At 58.9% G+C, this 22,529-nt stretch overlaps 1 protein-coding gene across 1 annotated transcript in view; it reads left to right on the top strand.

Moving 5' to 3' along the window:
* Positions 1-22,529, top strand: part of LOC136168427 (espin-like) — a 33,502-nt gene that overhangs the window by 2,718 nt on the left and 8,255 nt on the right. The window contains exons 2-10 of the mRNA XM_065935866.1: positions 1,213-1,406; positions 13,017-13,203; positions 13,327-13,509; positions 13,670-13,801; positions 16,559-16,760; positions 17,648-17,919; positions 20,497-20,658; positions 20,749-20,941; positions 22,215-22,241. Coding sequence (XP_065791938.1) covers positions 1,213-1,406; positions 13,017-13,203; positions 13,327-13,509; positions 13,670-13,801; positions 16,559-16,760; positions 17,648-17,919; positions 20,497-20,658; positions 20,749-20,941; positions 22,215-22,241 — 1,552 coding nt within the window. The remainder of the gene's footprint in view (positions 1-1,212; positions 1,407-13,016; positions 13,204-13,326; positions 13,510-13,669; positions 13,802-16,558; positions 16,761-17,647; positions 17,920-20,496; positions 20,659-20,748; positions 20,942-22,214; positions 22,242-22,529) is intronic.

Here is a 22,529-nt window from a genome sequence, read left to right as displayed (position 1 = left end):
GCGCCCTCACTTCCCACATTTCTTAGAGGCTTCCCTGGTGGCTCAGATAGTAAAAAATTCTGCCTGCAGTATGGGAGACATGGGCTTGATCCCTGGGTCAGGAAGATCCCCTGGAGAAGGAACTAGCAACCCACTCCAGTATTCTTGCCTGGAGAATCCCATGAACAACAGAGTGGCCTGGCGGGCTACAGTCCATGGGGTTGCAAAGAGCTGGACACGACTGAAGCAACCAACACTTCTTCACTTAGAGGAGCCTCAGCGGTTCTCCCGTGACTGAAATGCACCTTCTTTAAGCTCAGAGTCTCTCCAGTTTCCGCAGCCTCAGCCACACCTGTTCCCATGGTGCCCGCCTCCACCACTGCCCCACCGCCCCTCCCCGTGCCCCTGCCTGGCTCCCTGCCTACCTCTCCAGCATCCCACATGCTTGGTGCTGGGAGCTCGTTCTGTTCCAGACCCAGTGCCCACTCTCCTAAACTCCCAGCATCTGAGCCCAGATTTCTGGGTTCTCGGTGTCTCCCCGTCTTGGCCTGCAGGTCACATACCCCCTCCCACAACAGACACTCACACCTGGATGTTCACAGAAGATGCTATCAGCACTCCTGGGCCCAAAGCATTGGCCTGTCTCCTTTGGAGTGCCTGGGAGGGGATCTTGCTCAAGCCCTTCCCCGGGGCTGCCTCTAGCCCACACTGACCACCACTGGCTAACTGCCTGGGTCCTGCCCACCAGTCGCCAGAGGCTTCCTCCTCCACAGGGACACAGCCTGTTCCCTGGAGGCTGGGAGCAGGGAGTCTGTTGGGGTGGGCGGCTCTCTGCACTGAGGTTGGGTTGTTGGAGGTACATGAACCTGGAGGCCTCTTTTTATGGGATACTTGGGGAGGGGTGGGCTGAGGGAGGGGGCAGGGTTGGGTGCAGGGGGTACCTCCCCACCCTGAGAGCAGGCCCGATAGCGATCCTTCCTGACCAGTACTCCTTCAGGTATTCCCTCAGCACCTGGGTGACAGAAAGGCGCTCCTGCTGGGACAATGACAGGTGCCATGTCCTGAGAGCCCAGCATGCAAGGCATGGTGCCGCACTAAGGGCTGAGATCCAGAGGGGGCCAGTCAGGCGCCAGAGGACAGAGTCGCCCTGGTAGCTGGTGGGATGCCGGAAGTGGCCTGAGCGAGGGATGCGGGCAGGACCAGGCTCAGGACTAACGAGGTCTCCCCCCACAGGACAGAGACAATTCTGGTGCCACAGTCCTGCATCTGGCTGCCCGCTTTGGCCACCCTGAGGTGGTGAACTGGCTGCTGCGTCACGGCGGTGGGAACCCCACCCTGGCCACAGACACAGGCGCCATGCCTGTTCACTATGCCGCCGCCAAAGGAGACTTCCCCTCCCTGAGGCTTCTCGTCAGGTCCCACCCTGAGTAAGGACCCTTTTCTCCAGGGGCTCTGGGTGGGCCGGTGGGGGCCCTGGGGGATACCTGAGGTTGTCTCCCTCTCTAGCATGCCAGAGGAATGACTGCTTCTGGGCCATCCCATGGCCAGGGCCCTGGCCAGAGACCGCACTTACGCAAACTGACAATTCTCCCCTCCTGGTGGGTTGCCCACAGCCACAAGCCTCAAGCCCTGCAGGCAGATCCTCCCCGGCCCTCCCCAGTTCTGGAGACGGCCACACAGACCACTTCCCCTCCCCAGGATCCTTACCAGCCTGCAACAGGCGGCCCTCTAGCTCTGGCCTGGGTTAATTTGCAAGATTGATCCAAATGGGGCATAGGGATGATGCCTAGCAGCTCCTAGACTCTAGTCAAGAAGGAGGAGCCATGGCTGCTATCCAGAGTGAAGGGAGGTGGCCCCTTGCCCAGACCCTCGCCCTGCCTCCTGGCCTGTCACAGAGTAGCTTGTCCTCCCCTGTGGCCAGCAGCTCATTCCCACTAACCAGGGGGGTGGGGCTCCCAACCCCCCTGGGGCCCTGGGCAAGCGCCTGGTCAGAGAAGGCAGCTGAGCCATAGGCTGGGTGCACCCCAGGGTGGGGTGGGGGTGCAGAAGAATGGGGTTCAGTGTAGATCCCAGGAGTCATGGAGTTCCTAGGGAGGAGGGAGCCAGGTCTTAGGTGTACCTGGAGGGAAGCAGGGGTCCCGGGGGGAGGATACCACCCAAAGCCAGAGGGAGTGGGACACCAGTGACCCTGGGACCTGAGTTGGGAGCTCTGACTGGTGATCTTCGTCAGTTCAAGGGGACATCTGGGAAATAAGTGGAGACAGAGGACCCAGCCTCAGGTTGAGAGCTACAAGGTGGGACGGCCTGTCCTCACCCCTGAGGGTGACTACCCAGCCACTGGCCGCCAGGGAGCAGGCAGGAGGCCAGGCTGGCCCCATGGCCAAGTGGCAGGGTGGCTCCAGTGGGCAGCCCCTTGGGCAGAAGCACACGGTGTGCAGGTGGAGCAGCTGAAAGCCCCCAGGCTGGGCCCAGGATGGCTGGGCCTGGCTTGTTCTTGCTAAGCAAGGGCCCCTGGTTTGGTTAATGGGAGGCCAGCAGGTGCACCTTGCGGGGCAAAGGTTTCACAGCCATCCCCACCAGAGGCCACTGGATACCACTTTGGAGTGAACCCTCTGCCTCCAGACAAGCCAGGGTCTGGGTCACATCAAAATCAGTGGGATTTCAAGGTGGAGTGCCCCAGGCACCCTCGAGTGTTGGCTCCCACCCTGCAGCCGTCAGCACCACTGGGGGCTGGTCCCAGACTCCCTGATAGACTCCCAGGTGAGGACTGGGGCACTGCACCTGTGTGTGTCCCCACCTCGATGGTTCTCACCCCACCCCCTCACCCAACACGGAGGTCCCGAGAGGGGAGAGACAGGCTGTGGACGTCCTCTCACACCTGCCAGCCTCCCCCATCGCACAGGGTTGGTCCCAGGAAGCCAGTCTGATAGAAGTGCCAACTTAGCTCCAGTGGTGTGAACTGAGGGCCTCTGGCCCCCACCCCGAAAGTGCTGATGGGGGTGGGGTGAAGCCCTAGGCTGGCCCCTGAGCCCATCCTCATGGAGAAGTCTGAGGCCTAGGACAAGCCTCCATGGGGTGGGGTTCCAGCCGTAGGAAGGCTCAGGCTGTGCTGGGGGCACCCTGGCAGACTCAGGGCCTGGGGGACCCTGAGCCCTCCCAGGCCATGCCGTGGGACTGGCTGTGATTGGGCCCTGGCACCCACTCTCTGGCCAGATGGCCTGGACCAATGAGCCACCAGCCCCCCATGAATCTCAGGGAAGTGGACAGAGGCCTGGGGCTCTGTTCCCACAATGATGTGTGGCTTGGCTGATAAGGAGGTACTTTTGTGTGACTGTCAGGCTGGGCTCAGGTAGGGGGAGGGGGCTGGGAATTGAGGCGGGGCCTGCTGACTGGAGGACTTGGGGGCCGGCGCCCACACCCTACCTCAGAGGTAGAGACTCCTGCTCCCCAAGGCCGGGGACCCAGGGCGGGAGTGGGGGTGCTGGGGAGGGGCAGAGGCCCAGGCTGCGCCAGGCCACAGGGTGCAGTCAGGGGACCCAGGGAGTCTGGCTCTGGGGGAGGCTGCCTGGGCTCTGCTCTCATGAGCCTGCTGTGAAACGCTGTGAATTATTCACGAGGGCTCAGCTCTCCCTGGCGGCAGGTGAGGGAGAAAGAGCTGCTACTGAGTGGGAAACTTGATCCTGCGCAGGAGGCTGTGGGCAGCCATGAGCCATGGCTGCTCTGACAAGCTGCAGAGGAGCAGGAGGCTGGAAGGCCTCAGGGGAGGGCCTGGCCAAAGACAGGTTGCACCCGGGGGCACCAGCAAGGCCTGGAGCGTGCAGGAATGGCCCACACCCACCCAGCCCTCCTCCAGTCTATCCCAGTCCACTGGGCGAGTCCTCCCAGAGGCAGAGGAATTGCCACTGTGACCTCAGAGGCCACTGCCCTGTGTGACCTTCCCTCTGAGCCCCCTGGGGAAAGAGTCCTTAAGCTGCTGGCCTGGGGGCTGGCTGGAACTGGGCCAGAGCTGTCCCAGGCCCTGGGTCTGAGGGAGATGGGGTTGGGAGGGTCAGCCCTCTTGGCCAGGGACACTAGAGGCTGGCGGAGGGGGACCACAAAGGGGATGAGGAGCAAGTAGCCCTCAGAGCTCTTGACCATCGTGGTGGCAGCGTCTTGGGGCCCAGGAACTGTCTCATGCTCACTCTGCCTCAACCGTGTGATCACCGGGGGCCTGAGTAACCAGAGGAGAGCCCTGGGCTCTGCTGGGATACTTAGGCCTGAGAATTGAAGCTGGGGAGAGTGGGAGGGGCCGGCAGGGCTCCAGGCCTTGTCTTCCCCCTGGGGCCCCGCCATGGTCTACCAGTCATGGAGAGCCAGAAAACCAGTCTGCCCAAAGATTTCTGACCAGCTGCCTCCTGCTGAGTGCCTGCAGGGGTCTGACACCAAGCAGCCCTCTGAGCCTCACCCTGGGCAGTAGCTCTATAATCAGCCCATTTTACAGACAGACTCTTGTAAATTAGTGGCTTATATTTTTTATTTAATTTTAATTTTTTTAAACACCAAAAATGTTTTGTACTGGGGTGTAGCTGATTAACAATGTTATGGTAGTTTCAGGTGAATAGCAAAAGGAGTCGGCCATACATGTGCATGTATCCATTCTCCCCCAAACCCCACTGCTCCTATCCAGGCTGGCACATAACACTGAGCAGAGTTCCATGTGCTGTACAATAGGTCTTTGCTGGTTATCCATTTAAATATAGCAGTGTGTACATGACCTTCCCGAAGTCCTTAAGTATCCCTCTAAAAAATATTTATTTATTTTTACTTATGTATATATTTGACTGTGCTGGGTCTTAGTTGCTGTACACATAATGTTTTAGTTGTGGCATGTGGACCCTTAGTTGTGGCACATGGGATCTAGTTCCCCTACCAGGGCTCGAACCCGGGCCACCTGCATTAGGACCGCATTCAGTCCTAGCCACTGAACCACCAAGGAAGTCCCCTCATCCGACTCATACTTATTGAGCATCTGTTCTGGGCCAGGTGCCCAGGGCACATCAGTGAACCAGACAAACAAATGCCCTTGCCTCATGGGGCTGCAGATACAGAAATGGTGTCTCCAAGGGGCTAACGGTCCCGCTGGCTCCCTGTGTAGCCTTGACCAAGCTTCAGCTCCTCTCTGGGTCTGTCTCCCACTCCTGTTGTTGTTCAGTCACTCAGTCATGCCTGACTCTTTGCAACCCCATGAACTGCAGCACGCCAGGCTTCCCTGTCCTTCATTATCTCCTTGTTCAAACTCATGTTCACTGAGTCACTGATGCCATCCAACCATCTCATCCTCTGCTGCCCCCTTCTCCTTTTGCTTTCAATCTTTCCCAGCATCAGGGAAATGAGTTGGCTCTACACATCAGGTGGCCAGAGTATTGGAGCTTGAGTTTCCCACTCCTGGCCCAGGCGCTAATCTCTTAGGGCCTTTCATGTTCATCTGGGATGCCTGTTTTCCTTCCGTAGTGCTGAGTTTTGTGGAAGTTGGCTGCTCCTGGAACCCTGTCCAGCTGGAAGGTTCAGGCAGCCCTGGCCTCAAGCAAGAAGCCTCAGTTGCTCACCTACGAGGGAGCCCCAGACCTATGGCTCAGCTCCCCCTTAGAAGGCCGGGGGCCTTTGCCTAGGACTGGGGCCGCTGTTCCCTGCCAGGCATCTATTTCCACCACAGGCAATAGGGTGTGTTCACTCTCAATTACCACTCCCTGGTCTGCCCTTGTATTTGCTGAGATCCCCTGGGCAACAGAGCCTGGGGGAGCCCACACTGGCACACTGGGGACACTGAACCAGGTGGGGAGGCTCTGAGAAAAGAGGGGCCTGATGGAATCATGGCCCACAGGTAACTCCTGATCCAAGTCTGTCATGGCACCTAGGCCCAAATTGGCCTCTCTGCCCTCTTCTTGTCTACCTGTACCCCCCTTTGAGACCACAGATCAGATCCCTGGTCAGGCCACAGGCTTCTCCATCACTGATAGGGAAGGCCACTTCCTTGTAGCAGCCCAGAAACCCTCCTTACTCTGGACTCCCCACACCTCACCTCCAACTGCTCCCTAATCACCAACTCTGCTCTGTCTCTTGGGTTTCCTTATTGCTCCTGCAACAGGCCGATGCCCTCTGACCTCTGGCCTTTGCTCAGGTCAACCCACTTCAAGAATATTGAAGTGAGTTGCCATTTCCTTCTCCAGTGGAGCACGTTTTGCTCAATGGACACAAATTTGAGCAGACTCCGGGAGATAGTGGAGGACAGAGGAGCCTGGTGGACTACAATCCATGGGGACACAAAGAGTCGGACATGACTTAGCAACTGAACAGCAGCAATAAGTCATTCCCACTGCCTCGCTCTCTTCCCGAGAGCCCAGGGTTGCTCCCTTCCCCCTCCAAGTCTGTGCTCCCTGCACCTTCCTCACACTGTCATGCCCCCAGATGCCTTCCCTCCTGGTCTTCCTCACTCTCCCTGCTACCTGGCATTACTCTCTGTGCATCTTAGTGGGTCCTCTTATCATCTTTCTCCCCATGTAATGAGAGCATCTCTTCCTCTCCATCCTGCATCCCGAGGGCCTGACACTTCATAAATACTCACTGAAGGAGGGAGGAGTCTGGAATCCACCGGGCTCTTGTCCGGCTCTGCCTGCAGCTCACTGCCTGTGACCTCAGACAGAACTCCCTCCAGGACTCCTGGGGCCCATGGGCAAATGGACCAGCTGAGGCCACATACAAGGAGGCATCACAGAACTCCAGGCCCAGCTGCCCTTCTCACTCACCCCCATGTCCACTCACTCAACAACTAGCACCCAAATGTAGCCTAAGTGCCCACCCTGCTAGTGCTGGGGAAGTAGTGAGTCCTCATGGCTTCATGGAGCTGACTTGGGGCACTCCCAGGGGCAAAGAAGGGGCCAGACCAAGAGCGTGTGTACACACAGAGATGGTCCTGCTCATGCACCAGTGTGTTGGGTGCCGTGGGCTCAGGTTTGAGAGGGCAGAGCTCTGCTGTCTTCACTGTTTGCCCCGTCCTGGCCTGTGGAAGCCTCCTATTGGGTGTCCCTGGGATGAATGAAAAAAGTGCCAAGACAATTCAAGAGTCACAAGTGCTGTGAAGTGGGCCATGGTAGTTTGAAGGCAGTGGTTTGAGGGATTTCTTTAAAATGAGGGGGTCCAGGAAGGCTTCTCTCTCTTTTTTTTTAATTATTTGCTGGGTCTTTTTTTTTTTTTTTTTGTGCTGGGTCTTAAGTCACGACACACAGGATCTTTAGTTGCAGCATGCAAACTCTTAGTTGTAGTATGCGGGATCTAGTTCCCTGAACAGGGATCAAACCCAGGGCCCCTGCATTGAGAGCACAGAGTCTTAGCTACTGGACTTCCAGGGGAGTCCCAGGAAGGCCTCTGTGGGGAGGTGAGAGCTGAGTGGGAGAGGTCTGCCCTGTCAAGACCTGGCGTGGGAGCATAGCAGGTAGAACTGGCCAGGGCAGTGGCCCTGGGGAATCACACTTGTCCTCATGGTGAACCAGGAGGGCCTGGAAGGCTGGGAGAATTACAGACCAGTGAAGGCTTATTCCAGGCTTGCTGATGGGTTGGGTGTAAAGCTGTTTGTTCTAGAATCTTCCTTAAATCAGGGCTGCATTTCTTCCCCAGGCCAGTCCTGACTGTGGATCATTTCAAACAAGTGCAGAGGTGTGATCAGAGAATAAAGAGACCTAGACCCGCCATAGGCTTCAAGACTTTCCATTCCAGTGGCCTTACTCCACACCAAGATCTAATCCCGGTGGAGATCAGCTGCTGCCAGACCTCCCTGGGGGCAGAAATTATTGCCAGCAGGGAGGATGCTGAAGATGCTGTTCTGTGACCGGGGTCTGCCTCCGTGGGCAGCTCAGTCCTTGTTTCTCATGGCAACAGTTGCAGTAAGCTGCCGGCCAGTCCTGGATGGAGGTTTTCAGCAAACCTTTCCGAGCATTCCATGTTTCTTTCGTGTCATCCAGGATGACTTAATAGTTACAGTCTGTCCATATCATCTTTGTTCCCAAGAGGAATAAAAGTATACATCTTGATTTATGTGATGGTTGCTAGGGAAACTCAGACTTACAAAAGAAGTCAAGGGTTTCCAAAGACTCCGAGAGCTAGGACTCAAGGGAGGGTGGCCTGGTGTCCTTTGCTGAAATGGGGACCAAAAGGGTGGGGTGAGGGAGTGTGGAGAGATTTGCTCCATGTGAAAGCATGTAAAGGGTGAATTCCCAGTGGTCAGGACTCTGTGCTTTCAGGGCCAAAGGGGTGGGTTTGACCCCTGGTTGGAGAACTAAGATCCCACAATACACGGGGAATGGCCAAAATTTTTTTAAAAATTAAAAAGAAAAAAAAAAGTATGTGAATTTCAAGAAACTGCTCAATGCCTGGATGGTTGAATGGGCTGAGGGGGCTGCCGCATGTACTTCAGGTCCAAGCGGGAGAGATGAGTGGCATTAGGTACAGGTGGCCTTTGACCCCAGGAAATAGATGACCTCACCAGGAGCAGAGTGTGTTTAGAAAGGAGGTTTTGGGGCACCCCAACATTTGGAGGTCAGGGGGCCATGCAGGGCCTACCCAGCCAAGGAGGCTGAGAAGACCTGGTCTGAGCTTGTTGGTACCAAGAGGAGCAGATGTTCAGGAGCAAGGAGGGGACAGCAGATGAGGTTGGTAGTGTGGAAGTGATGGTGTTGAGGCCTGGAGGGCCTTAGGGGGTTGTTAGGTCAGACGGGGGCAGCAGTACCAGGAAGCCAAGACCTGCCTCCCTGGGAGAAAATTTGCTATTTTCCAAAGTTTTCCCCTTTGTCTCTCACAAGAGGCATGAAGAGACCACAACTGTAATACTCATTTGTCCTGTGTGGAAACTGAGGCCCAGGAAGGTAAAGAACACGCCTGGCCCTGCAAACTTCGAAGTCAGGGCAAAGGGCAGGGGCTTGGACAGGACCGGTCACCCATGGCGCCACTATGGCCAGAGCTCGATGGGCTGGAGCCGGGTGGGGTCTCCCGAGACCCCACCCCTATGCTCCAGTGACTCCCCATGGTCAAAATGCTGCCCGGCCTGACCTATGCTTGGTGGAGCCTGAATACCCCAGGCCCGCAGTGCCCCCCGCCAGAGGCACAGGGAAGAGGGATCCTAAAACACATGGAAGGTGCTAGGCCTTGCCGAGGGCTCTCCAAGCATGTCTCAGGGTCGATTATTATCCTTACTTCATAGACGGCTTTGTGAACGGAGACCGGATGCAAGACACTGCTTGCAAGCAGCCCACAGGCCAGGCCCTTCTCACACTGCAGCCCCCTCTGCCTCTCAAGTGCGCCTAACTCTCAGCCTCCTCTGTAAAAGGGAAATGATGCCAACACTTCCCCTGTAAGGGCATTAGACGGACTAGATGGGGGACACGTGTACTGTGCTCCCTTCCATGCTCAGCACAGAGCAATTGTTCAGTGGATGGTACTGGCTATCCCTGTTATGTGTTAATCCTTATATATAACTTATACATATGCTACATAACATATACTAGTTATGTATATGTATACTGAACTGAACTGATACTACCCTATACATAACATATATATACACATAACCTTATATGTATACTACTACATAAATTCACTTCTCTCTCCATCTAAACTCATTATTTCATTCCTTGCGCTCATCCATATTTTTAAAAGTATTTATTTATGTATTTATTTGGCTGCTCTGGGTCTTAGTGGCGGCATGCGGGCTCTAGTTCCCTGACCAGGGTGACCAGGGATCGAACCTGAGCCCCCTGCATCGGAAGCTTGGAGTCTCAGCCCCAGGACCACCAAGGAAGTCCTTTGTAGTTTGCTTCAGTGAGAGTGAGGGTGCCCATTCTGCTTGCCTCTAGGCTGATGTAGAAGAGGGAAATAAGGCCGGGACCCCCTTTCCCACCCCAGCTCATCTGCGAACCTGCCGCATGATCTGGGGTCTCCCAGGCTGGAGGCTGTGACTCTAGAATGGGTTACTGAGCATTTACTTTCTAGCAGAGCCTCCGGATGGGGTGTCAACCAGTGGCCTGGTGGGAGGCTATGGGCTGGACTGCCGCCTCCTGCTCAGGTCCTGCTCTACGCCAGCTTCTGAGACCTTCTGAGATCTCAGGCTGGCTGGACACCCGTGGGTCATGAGTTACCTGCTGAGCAGGAAGGACTGGGAGAACAAGGCTCCGAGCAGATCTAGCGCCCTGAGCTGTGTGCATTGTCTCAGGCCTCCCTCGAGAGCCCAGTGGGCCCTGGGTAGTGGCCCCTCCAGTCCCCAATACCCGGGACCCAGCACTTGCTGTGCCTTGGTCTTTGTTGTTCAGACCCTACTAAGCCATTTCTGACTCTTTCCAACCCTGTGCACTGTAGGGTCACCAGGTTCCTCTATCCTTCACTATCTCCCAGAGTTTGCTCAAACTCATGTCCATCAAGTCAGTGATGCCATCCAACCATCTCATCCTCTGTCGTCCCCTTCTTCTCCTGCCTTCAATCTTTCCCAGCATCAGAGTCTCTTCTAGTGAGTCAACTCTTCACATCAGGTGGCCAAAGGATTGGACCTTCAGCTTCAGCGTCAGTCCTTCTAATGAATATTCAGGGTTGACTTCCTTTAGGATTGACTGGTTTGATCTCCTTGCAGTCCAGGGGCCTCTCAGAGTCTTCTCCAGCACCACAATTCGTGCCTTGGTTACGTGGTGAATAATTCAGGCCATGGAGTGTCAGTCATGAAATATTCAACAGGCTCCTCCTGAAGCACCAGCATGTGAATGGTGGGGGGTGGGGGGAGCGGGGGACGCTGGCACCGGGGCGTGGAGGCTGGTGGCTGAGAGCCAGCACCTTCCCCAGGTACGGCGTGTGGGTGGGGACTCATCACCCCACTCCACTGTGACACAGGTGGGGTGATGGAGGGCAGCCAGGCAGGGTCCCAGGCTGAGTGTCAGGAGGATGGAGAGAGCTGGGGCTTGGTGCCCGGTGGGGGCTGTGGGCAGCCTGGGCAGGGGGCAAGGGGCAGGAAAGTGGACGGGGATGGGGTCTTAGGGACAAGGGGATGTCAGCTGAGGGCCCGAGGGGTATGTGAGAGGGAGGGGCCAATCATGGTTGGGTGGCAAGAGGGTGCATGATGGAGTGGGGGCCCAGGTAGAGGAGGGCTGGGTGGCCTGGTGCCCTCATTAATGGACACATGGCTGGCAGGTGGATGAGGGAGGGAAGGTGTAGATGGTGGGGGTGGAGTGTGTGATTGACGTCGTAAGCAAATAGATGGGGGAGGCATACGGGTGGGAGGGTATGACGTCTGATGAAAAATTGCAGTTCCTGAGGCCCAGAGTCCTGACCCAGCCCAGAGGGACTTAGCTCATACTCTTCCCCAACCCTCCATGCTGGATCCACCGGGAGCTCCTGGGTCTGGGCCTAGATTGTGGCTCCACCTTGTGCTCATATCCGGTAACTACACCCTGGTGTCCACACCCATTGTGAAGCCAGGAAAACTGAGGCTCCGCCAGCTGCCAGGCCAGCGTCCCTATTCCTCAGCAGCACTCCACTTCTTGAGAGTGGCTCTCCAGTTAAGACCATCCTGTGGGAGCTGGGAGCAGGGATGAGGGGCAGTGACAGCTGCAAGTTAGGCCCAGAGAAGCCTGGGGGAGTGAAGACAGGAAACTGCCCCTCCCCCACTCCCTTGGTTCTTGCTCTGCACCTGACCCTGCATCACACAGACAGGTGTGTGCCCAAGCACCACTTACCAGCTGTGTGACCTTTGGCAAGTCACAGCCCCTGAGCCCCTCTGCAAAATGGGGATGGTAGTAGGACTTAAGGTAGGGTGTTCACTGAGAATCTGCCTTCTAGTGTCATGGCACCTGGGACATGCTCAGTGGATAGCATTCACCTGTAGGGTGGCCAGACTGACAACAACCACAAGACTATTTTAATTTTGGGTAAACAACAATTAACAGTTTAGAATATGTATGGCTGCATGCCCATTGGGCATATACTTATACTAGAAAATTATTTGTTGTCTCTTGTGGCTCAGTGGTAAAGAAGCCACCTGCCGATGCAGGAGACGCAGGTTCATTCCCTGGGTCAGGAAGATCCCCTGGAGAAGGAAATAGCAACCCACTCCAGTATTCTGGTCTGGAAAATTCCATGGGCGGAAGAGCCTGGCAGGATACAGTTCATGGCGTCACAAAGCATTGCACACGACTGAGCAACTAAGCACATCCAAAGTTCAGATTTTTTGTGTTTTATCTGGCGACATTACCACTCTGCCCTCTGGGAGTTCAGTCTTCTGGGGGTGGCAGAGGCTATAACAAGTTTTGATCCATTGGGCATGACAGGTGGCCCGTGGAGTGAACCCAGGGCAGTATGGGGCACGGAGGCTGGAAAAGCCTGTTCTTGTAGTGGAACAAGCCTCGTGAAGGAGGGATCTGTACTGAGTCTTTAAAAAGTATGTCTGTCTTTATTTATTTGGCTGCACCAGGGCTTAGTTGCAGCATAAGGGATCTAGTTCCCTGGCCAAGGATGGAACCCCGGGCCCCCTGCCTTGGGAGCATGTAGTCTTAGTCACTGGACCACCAGGGAAGAACCTGTACAGAGTCTTCAAGAGAGATGGGAAGAGCATCACCAGTCGGGGGAGGGGGGGGGGGCGTAATCAAAGACACAGAGGTCAGACAGCAGGTGTGAGGACTCACAGTGACAGTGGATCCATGTGGTTGAAAAGGTAGGGGGAGGCCAGACCACAGCATCCTTGTAGACCTTGGTAAAAAGGCGAGTTGTTCACTGAGGGCAGAGACTAGCTCAGTCACTAGACATGCACTGTGGAAAGGAGGCTGCGAGGGGTAGGTGGGGAGCAAGCCAGAAGGCCCCCACCCAGGAAGGCTGGCACAGGACTATGTCCAAAGGGAGTTGGGCAGCCAGGTCCAGCGACTAGGTCTTCTCCAGTTACCCTCCAGAGCTCCCCGGGAGCGGTCAAGGGGCGAAGGAGGCTTTGGACGGGGGTGGGCGCTGAGAGCCCACGGTGGTTGCTCCGTATTCCGCAGGGGAGTGAATGCCCAAACCAAGAACGGTGCCACGCCCCTGTACCTGGCGTGCCAGGAGGGCCACCTAGAGGTGACGCAGTACCTGGTGCAGGAGTGCGACGCGGACCCGCACCTGAGCGCCCACGATGGCATGACCCCGCTGCACGCCGCAGCGCAGATGGGCCACATCTCGGTCATCGTGTGGCTGGTGAGCTCGGGGACACGTCGGGGCGGGGTCCGGGGAGGCGGGGCCTGTACGGGACGGGGGCGGGGACAGGAGGGGCTGGCGCCCAGTCCCCGCCCCTCTCTGCCCCCGCCCCCTCTCTCCCAGGTGAGCTGCACCGACGTGAGCCTGTCGGAGAAGGACAAGGACGGCGCCACGGCCATGCATTTCGCGGCCAGCCGCGGCCACGCCAAAGTGCTCAGCTGGCTCCTGTTGCACGGCGGCGAGATCGCGGCCGATCTGTGGGGCGGGACCCCGCTGCATGACGCCGCCGAGAACGGGGAGCTGGAGGTGAGGGCGGGGCGGGGGCGGGCCCGGGGCGTGGCCCGGAGGCCAGGAGAGAACGGGAGGGGCGGGCGCCCTCTGCTGGCGCCGCGCTCACAGCACAGCTCTGCCCCCCGCGCCGAGGTTCCGGCTATGGGCCAGGGGTCCTCACTGCGCGCCCCTGCAGTGCTGCCAGATCCTGGTAGTGAACGGCGCGGAGCTGGACGTCCGCGACCGCGACGGGTACACGGCCGCCGACCTCGCAGACTACAACGGCCACAGCCACTGCACTCGTTACCTGCGCACCGTGGAGAACCTGGTACGCCCAGGGCGCTGCTCCCCCAGCTCACCGTGTCATTGCACCCCCCCACCCTGCCCCCACCTCCACCAAGGGGTACGTGTTGTTACCCCTTTTGCCACGGAAGAAGCTGAGGTTCAGGAAAGTGAAGCCCCTTGCCCAAGGTCACAGGAATAAGTGCCCTAGACCACTACTCCACATGACCTCTAAGCCCAGGACCACTGAATCCTGGGGAGTGAGGGGATGCAGGCAGAAATATCGAGGGAAAGAGAACCAGTCTCTTCCTGAAGAGACCCAAGGCTCCGATAAACCACACTTACACACAATGGGAACAGTAAAGTGCATTCACCTGCCCCCAGGTATTAATTAGCTCATTTAACTCTCAGGCTTCCCAGGTGGTGCTAGGGGTAAAGAACCCGCCTGCCAATGCAGGAGAAGTAAGAGTCGAGGGTTCGAACCCTGGGTCAGGAAGATCCTCTAGAGAAGGGCATGGCAACCCACTCCAATATTCTTGCCTGGAGAGTCCCAGAGGAGCCTGGTGGGCTACAGTCCACAGGGGGTTGCAGTGGACTCTTTGCAGTCCATGGGGTTGCAAAGAGTTGGACACAACTGAGTGCATACACACATACATACCATCCTCTGAGGTAGGAAGTGCTACTGTCCCCATTTCACAGGTGGGTAAACTATGAGTTTTGGGGAGACCCAGTGGCCTAACCTGGAGATCCCGCTCTTCACCACTACTCTGCATGTTTGCTCACTGCATGGCTACTTCATAATTGCAAAGCTGTGTTACTCTTTTTAAATTATTTTATTATGGTTACAAAGCCATGAAGTAACCCACTGGGACTTGAGCTCAGGTGTGGGTGGCTCCCAGTCCAGGGCTCTGCCTCATCTGGTGCAGGAGGGGAGGAAAGAGGGCTGGTTTCACAGGCATCTTCAGAGGGGGCAGCTTGGCCATGAGAGGAGCTGAAAAATGAAGCTGGGAGAGAGAGGGCGATGGCCTCTTGCCCAGAGCACTGCACGCCCTGCCTTCAAGCACATGGGGACACGCTGGTTCTGGGGACCTCAGAGCACAGCAAGACTCAGGGGTCAGAGACTGCGCTGGCACCGAGGAAGAACTCACCCCCCGCCAAGAAAGGGCCGCCCAGAGAAAGTAGTGATGCTTAGGTAGTGAGCAACCTGTCACTGGGGTATACAAGCAGAAGTGGACATTGTGAAGGGCATTTCTGCACTAGGGTGGGCTCCTTTCCACTGAGAATATCTGAAATTGTTTGGGGGTGGGGGGAACAGTGCCTCCTAATGGAAGCTTTGGCTGCAGGCAATGAGCAAACAAGAACCACTCCTTGAATTCTGACTGCAGTAGGTATCCTGCCTAGTGCTTTATGGTATAATCACAGTTAATATGCACTGTATATTAATATTGTCAGTTGACACATATGGTATTTACTGGCTACCATGCACTGGCACTTCACTAACTTTTAAAATATTTGTTGCAACATAATGAGGTAGGAAGTACTGTTACTCCCATTTACAGATGAAGAGTTTTAGGTGCAGACAGAAAGGACAAGGGACAGAAAGGTCATGCATGGAGCTAGTAAGTGGGGGAGATGAAATTTGAAACCATCCCCCCCAGGCTGTAAAGCCCTTGTCCCTAACCTCTGTTATCCCCAGGTCAGAGCTGGGCCCCCCTGGTGCCCACTGCTGCCAGCCAAGGAAGGCTTGGCAGCTTTAGGCTGCCGCCCCAGCTCAGCTCCTATGGTTCCCCATGGCTCATGGCTTGGGCAGCAGGGCCTGGCCCCGCTGAACTGGGTGGGGTGGGGAGGCGCTGGTCCCCACACTAGGCGGGCCCAGCTGCGTTGTGACAGATCCAAGCCATGGAGGATACTGGCCCAGAAAAGGCAAACACTCCTGCAGAGCCCCTAATTACGGGGCCAATGAGCGTGGCCGCTGAGCTGTTACCTGGTGCCAGGCCTGCCTACCATTCCCGGGGGGCCTGTGACACTTCTCAGGCAGGGAGGGGGCTCAGGGCAGGGAGGAGCAGGCCTGGGCTGGAGGCAGCAAGCGAACAAGCAGCAGTCTTGCCGGCAGCAGGGCCAGCATGGGCAACGTAAGCAGAGCCCCCACCCTAGCCTGCTCCCAGGTGGGAGGGTCAGGTCATGGGCACAGGCAGGGGCAGTGGTGGGGGATGGCTGAGCTCAGGCTGACCTCCTCTAGCTCAGCTAGGCCACCCCAGGCCCCACCCTTTCCCCAAAGGCTCTATTAGGAGACTGGGGCTGGGCTGGTGATGGAGTTTGCTCCAAGCCAGCAGGGAGAGATGGGGGTTGCTGGCCCATCCTGGGGGATCAGTCTTTCCTGCAAGTTGTGCGTGCTGTGCACCCCTCCCCTATCTCCAGCTGCTCAGATGTTCTTACCCACTCAGTGCCTATGCCCCCTCGCTGCACTGGAGCCTGGGCCCTCTGCCCGCTGGTGAGAAAGGGGAAAGCTGGTGCCATGCGTGCCCTCGCTTGGAGTCCAGCCCAGTGCCCTCTCTTCTGGTGGTCCCCAACCCCCGAGCTGAGACCAGCCAGGGCTGGGAGTTTCCCAGGAACCCATGGTCCTGCTGTTGGGGGGCTGGGTTTGAATCTCAGCCTGGGAAGAACCTGAGAAGAGACCTTCTCATGATGGGGAAGGGAGCCCAGAAAGACAAGTGGCTTGACCAAGGTCACACGGCAGGACCCCGGCCCAAAATGTGCTGGTCTTTGGGGCAGGATTGCCCTTACGGCCTCCTGTCCCACTCAGAGTGTGGAGCACCGCGTGCTGTCCCGGGATCCATCCGCTGACCTGGAGACCAAGCAGCCTGACTCAGGCATGTCCTCACCCAATACCACCATGTCGGTCCAGCCGCCGAACTTTGACCTCAGCTCGCCCACCAGTACCCTCTCCAACTACGACTCCTGCTCCTCCAGCCACTCGAGTGTCAAGGGCCAGCGCTCTGTGCGTGGTGAGTGGGCTTGGAGGAGGTGGGAGGGGGAGCAGATGAGAGCCAGCCCAGTGGGCCCTCAGGGCCACCCCTGGACCTGACACCCAGAGACTGCCCAGGTCACCAGGAGGGGTCGCTGCTTCTGGTGAGGACAGGTGACACTCATGCTTGTGTGTCCATCACAAACGTGCCTGTACATCCACAGGTACCCTCCCACCCACAGAAGCTACATGCACCCCACTTACAATTCATCCTTGTTGACACAAGTTCCCCACACATCACACACGCCTACCCACACTCGAGTGCACACTTGTACAGGTGTACACACAATCTATAAATATGAATACACAGACATGTGCCCACACCTATACTACCTGCACACACTCATAGACCCCAGGTCTAATGCAAACACACTCATAAGTGCAAAGAAGCATGTACGCACATTCGTGAACACACATGAATGCACACTCGGGCAGAAGCCAGGCATGTGTGTCCACACATGCGGACCACGTCCTAGCTTAGGTGTGATGCCGGATTCAGGCCACCAGGTGGTAGCCTGCAGAGCTGACGGGCACCCTGCAAAGCTAGGGTGTGGCCGTCCATATTCCTGTCACCTGTCCTGCCAGATCTGTCCTGAGGAGCCACCCCTCTGCCCTCCAGGTGGCTCTGCCCTGTAAGCCCATCCTAGAGCCCAGACCCTCTGCCAGCGCCCCTCCCACCTGAGCACAGTGCAGGGCTGCGGGTGGGCAGGGCCAGGGTGATGGTAGACCCACAGTGGAGTCATGCATGCCAAGCTCCACTGGAGCCAGCCTCCCCCAGTGGCAGGTCATTTCCAGGCAGAAGAGGGGTCTCCAGCTGGGGGTCAGCCTTTCTGAAAACTCCCTAACCCATCTTTCCCTCCCTCTCAGGGGTTCCCAGCCCAAGAGCAGCAGACATACAGAGCTACATGGACATGCTGAGCCCAGAGCCGGACCTGCCCCATGGCAAGGTGGAGAAAACCAAAGCACCACCGCCACCACCCGGCTTCCCTCCACCACCCCCACCCCCAGGCACCCAGCTGCCCCCACCCCCACCAGGCTTCCCAGCTCCCAAGCCCCCTGAAGGGCTAAAAGCTGCTGACATCTACCTGCAGACGAAGAACAAACTCCGACACGTGGAGACTGAGGCCTTCAAGAAGGAGGTAGTGAAATCCTCCCCCCCACAGCCTGCCTCCCTCCAGATCTGGGAGGGGGCTGATGGGGGACAGTGGAGGCCAACAGCTAGCCCGGCTCGTGGGTACAGGGTGAGGGATGGGGGCCCCTGGTCCAATGGCCTGTTCAGGAGTCAAAACTTCTGCTCAGTTCCATGGCGACCCAGGGCTGGATGCTGGAGACAGGGAGACAAGGAAGACATAGCTACCACCCTTTGGGGAGATGGGGAGCAGGAGAGGCATGAAGGAATGTATACCCTGATAGCCATGCCTCTCAGGAGCTGGATCCTCACCCCATCTTGCCCAGAGGAGCAGAATGCTTATAGAGATGGCAGAGAATACGTGTAAACTGCCTCCCCACAGACCTACATGTACCCAGCTCTGGGCACAGGGGGAGAATGGCTCCCAAGGGAGTGTCTTCCAGGTGGGAGATGCAGGCAGTAGTGAAGGTGAGGGTTGGAGGAGTGTGGAAGGGAGCACCAGGAGGGAGCACCACCATGGCTCAGCACCCTCAGGAGTGGGGGCTGGAGGCAGGGGGTAATATGGAGGCTGGCTCCCCAGTTTGAGGCTTCAGCTCCCAGGTGAATAGACAAGCCGGTCCTAAGATGGGGTCTCTCGCTGGGGAGAAGCAAGCTAGTGAGAAGGGGCTGAGTTCAGGGGGGGCGCTCTGAGTGTGAGGGACCCATGATGCAGGGCCTGTAGGATCCTGGCCGAGGCCTGGCGTGGACAGCCCAGAGAGTCCTGGGCGGCACGGAGGCCAGGAAGGAGCCCTGGAGTTCTGGCCAAGAGGAGAAAAGGAGGCTGGTCTGAGAGGGGAGGGCCCCTGAGACCCCAGGTGACTGAGTCTGGGGTAAGGAATAGAGCCCCGCTAAGGTCCTGTGGGAGCCTTAACCTTGTAGTTCTCTCTCAAGCCCAAGGCAAGCTCTCCAGAGCCAAGCTCAGTAACCAATTCCCACAGATGACCCAGGTCACAGGACCACCGGGTGGAGGAAGGGAAGGATACAGTCCCTGCAAGGCCACCCGCCTACCCGCTTCTTGCCACCTCAGACCAGGCCTTCAGTGGCTTCCCCTTTCATCTCTGGAAGGTGGAGGGGGCCCAGGAGAGGCCTGCAGGGTGCCTTGGGCCAGTGGACTTTCCCGGCCAAGCAGGTGGGCTCCGCTCTCAGCCCCCAGCCGCAGGACGGGTGGCCCGGCCCCGCTCCCTCCCCTCTGCTCCCCAGAGCGAGCACCGGGACTGCGCGGTCCAGCGCCCCTCCCGGGTGTGTGCGTGCCCGGAGGCAGGCGCTGGGCCGCTCCACAAAGGTCTCTTTGTGTGCTCCGCGCCCCCCGCCGCGGCTTTTTCCCCGACAGCGGGCAGGGTCGCGGCGTCCGCGCCTCGGGGCTGCAGGGGGCGCTTAGGGGGCAGGCCGGCCCAGAAAACGAATCCTGCGGTGTCGCGTTTCCTTGCAACGTGAGCCCTGCCTGGTGGGGCTCGGAGGGTCCGAGGCCACCGCGGGGACGCGCGGACTGAGGGTGGGGCAGGGGACAGCCCCTGCTAGGAGACTTGGCCTTTGGCCCCTCCGCCTCTTGTCTTTCTTCCCGGGCTGGGCTTTGTGGGGGTCGGCTGCGACGGGGCGGGCCGCCCGCGCTGTCACCCGAGCCTGCACTGCCGCCCCTGAAACCCGAGTCTCGGGCGCGAGTGTCGGTGTCCCTTACGCAGACCGCGATGGTTTCCAGATGCGGGAGGGGAAGAGCGGGGGCGTGACCCGGAACCCCGGGGGGCCAAACATGGGGGTGCCCACGGTGAGGTCCGAATTGTCTCTGGCGAATGGAGGCTGGGGTGCTCAGCGCGAAGCGGAGGGAGAGAGGTGCCGCGGGGACGAGACCACATCTGGCCCGCGGGGTAGGCATGGCGGCCAGGTTTGGCCCAGCAGTTGGCGACCCCCCCCCCCCCCGTGGCATTCCGACTGTTTGGGGGGGGTTGGCCGGGGATTGGCAGGCTCTGGGTGATGTCAGGCCGACAGAGCTCTTCGGCGCTTGAGGGTGCGGTCGGGCGGGCGGGCTGGGCTGTAACCTGAGCGGAGGGATCAGGTAGCGCAGGTGTCGGGTCGATGCGGCCCCCACCGCCAGGTGCACAGCGGGGGGCCACCGGCACGGTCGCAGGTAGGAGCAGACGCGGCCCCGGGCCGGCCCACCGAGGGCCCTGGGCAAACAGGAGCGCAGCAGGACGCGGGCTCTCGAGTGGGGTTCCGCGCAAGAAAGGCGCGCGGGGGACCATCTGGGGGCCGCTGTGCGGCTCAGGCCCTGGCGCTGCCGAGGGCCCCCCCTGGCGTTCGGCCTGGGTCACCCTGTCCCCGGGCCCGCCCCTTTTAGCCTCCGTAGGGGCTCCTGCGCCCCTTGGCCGGCGCCCAGAACCCCTCCCTGTGAGGCCAACCGGGCCTGCCCTTTCACCGAGGCCCCGGGTACCTTCGCCCCAATCCTCGCTCTGAGAACGGAAGGGTCGGGGACCGTGAGCCCTCGGAAGGTGAAGCGCCGGGAGGCATAAGGGACGAGTACCCAGGGCTCACTCCGCCCGCTGTCTTCCCGCAGCCCAGCTCCCGCGACGGCCGCAACGGGTTGCGGAGGCAGGACTCCGGCCGCAAGCCCCGCGCCTTCAGCAAGCAGCCCAGCACGGGGGACTACTACCGCCAGCTGGGCCGCCACCCCGGGGAGCCGCTGGTCGCACGCCCGGGCATGGCGCACAGCGAGGAGGTGCGTGCCCGCCAGCCCGCGCCCGCCGGCCGCCCGGGACCCGGCCGTGCCGCCCGCGTCTCACTCGCTGGCCCCTCGGCTCCCCCGCAGGCGGCGCTGCTCCCGGGAAACCACGTGCACAACGGCTGTGGCGCGGACCCCAAGGCATCCAGGGAGCTGCCCCCGCCGCCCCCGCCGCCGCCCCTGCCTGAGGCCCTGAGCTCGCCGCCGCCTGCTCCGCCTCTGTCCTTCGAGGGCTCGGGCCCCGGCTGCGGGCAGCGTCGCTCCTCTTCCTCCACTGGCAGTGAGTAGGGGCTGGTTGAGGGGTGGAGGGCGGCGCTGGCCCTGAACGGGGAGGGAAACCTAGACCACCCCCTCCCCTAGCTGCCACTATTCTGGTGCTTCCTCTTTACCTACTTGATCTTTCTGCAGCCTCTACCCCAATGAGGACTTGACCCTAAGGGAAGGCTCGGAGTTGCTTCAGCTCTTGTCAGAGCAGGACTATGCTGTGTGATCTGGGGCAAGTCCCCTGCGCTCTTTGGTCCTGCCTGCTGCCTCTGGCCCAGTAGGGAAGGCCTCCCAGCTCTGGTGGCAGGCTGGTGCTAGAGGGAACCTCAGAGAAGTAGAATTAGCTTCAAGGAGGCAGTGTTGCTGGGCAGACTTCTTGCCCCATATTTCTCCGGAGTGACTCTTCCACTCCTGGCCGTTTTCTCTTGTTCTCCTGGGCTAGCCATTATACATTCCCAGGCCTAGCTATGGGGGGGGGGGGGGCGCAGCTGTCCATCATACCCTGCCCTCCCCCTCCTGGTGACACCCCCGAGCATCATCCTTTTTAAAGAGCTAGACCAATGACCAGGATTCCCGGGCTTCTTTTCTGAAATGTAGGGCCACCTGCATGTCAGGGCCCCCAGCAGGCCCAGGAGGTAGTATCTGGGTGCTGATGCTTCCATTCCAGTCTCAGTGGGCGGCAGAGATGCCTTCCTCACCCAGCCACTCGGTGCCAGGATCGTGGTTAAAACCACCATCCAAAGCTTCATCTCCCTGACTAGGGCGGGAGAGGCTCCAGTAGGATTCCAGGTAGGGCCAGCCTGGGCTCCTTGGGTACCTATGGAGCCACAGCCCCTGCAGACTGGAGCCGTGGTAGCATGTTCATCATCAGTTGCGCCTCCAGCTTTGGGGTCAGTGTCTTCCCTTGGCAGTGTGGAGCAAGGCTGAAGCTAGGAACAGAAGAAAAATGGACTCTGGGCTTCTCCAGACACCCCTTCGCAGCAGAGCCTGGGCTGGGTGCCCTATCCCAACCAATGCCAAGACTGAGGCCCTGGCGAGGGGGTCCAGGGCCCATGGCAGCCCAGCCCAGCCCTCAGAGCACCAACAAAGCTGAGAACTGAGCAGACCACCCTTGTGGAGCCCCAGCGCAGCCTGAGCCAGGGGCAGATGGACCACAAAGTTCCTCCTCTCCCCGGCCTCGCTGGGCATCTCCCTCCCTCCCCTCCTCCCGCTTTCCCTGCTGTCCTGGCCTCACCCCAGCCCCCTCCCTCCCCTAACTTCGCTGTCGCTTCTCTCCTCTCCGTCCCTAGAAGTGAGAGTCCTGAGACACAGGAAGAGTGAGTAGCTGCGTGCGCGGCTCCCGGCTGAGGCGCGGGGGCGGGGCTCAGGGCAGGCTCAGGATAAGTCAGGCTGGAGGGGCTGGGGGCTCGAGTAAAGGACAGGAGGAGGGGCCGGCAGGTGAGGGGTGCCGGACGCCACCGGCTGGACCGCCACTACTCCCACCTGCGCGTGCGCATTCTGTGCGCGGCTGACGGTGTAGCCTAAAGAAATGAGCCGCCAGCCGGCGCCCATCAGCACTTTTTGTCTTTTTTCCCCCTCCCACTACTGTGCTCGGTGATCCCCAA

Source organism: Muntiacus reevesi, chromosome 5, assembly GCF_963930625.1.
Source record: "Muntiacus reevesi chromosome 5, mMunRee1.1, whole genome shotgun sequence".
NCBI lineage: Eukaryota > Metazoa > Chordata > Mammalia > Artiodactyla > Cervidae > Muntiacus > Muntiacus reevesi.
The sequence above is the reverse complement of the archived record's forward strand: the minus strand, read 5'-3'. Positions and strand labels throughout refer to the sequence as shown.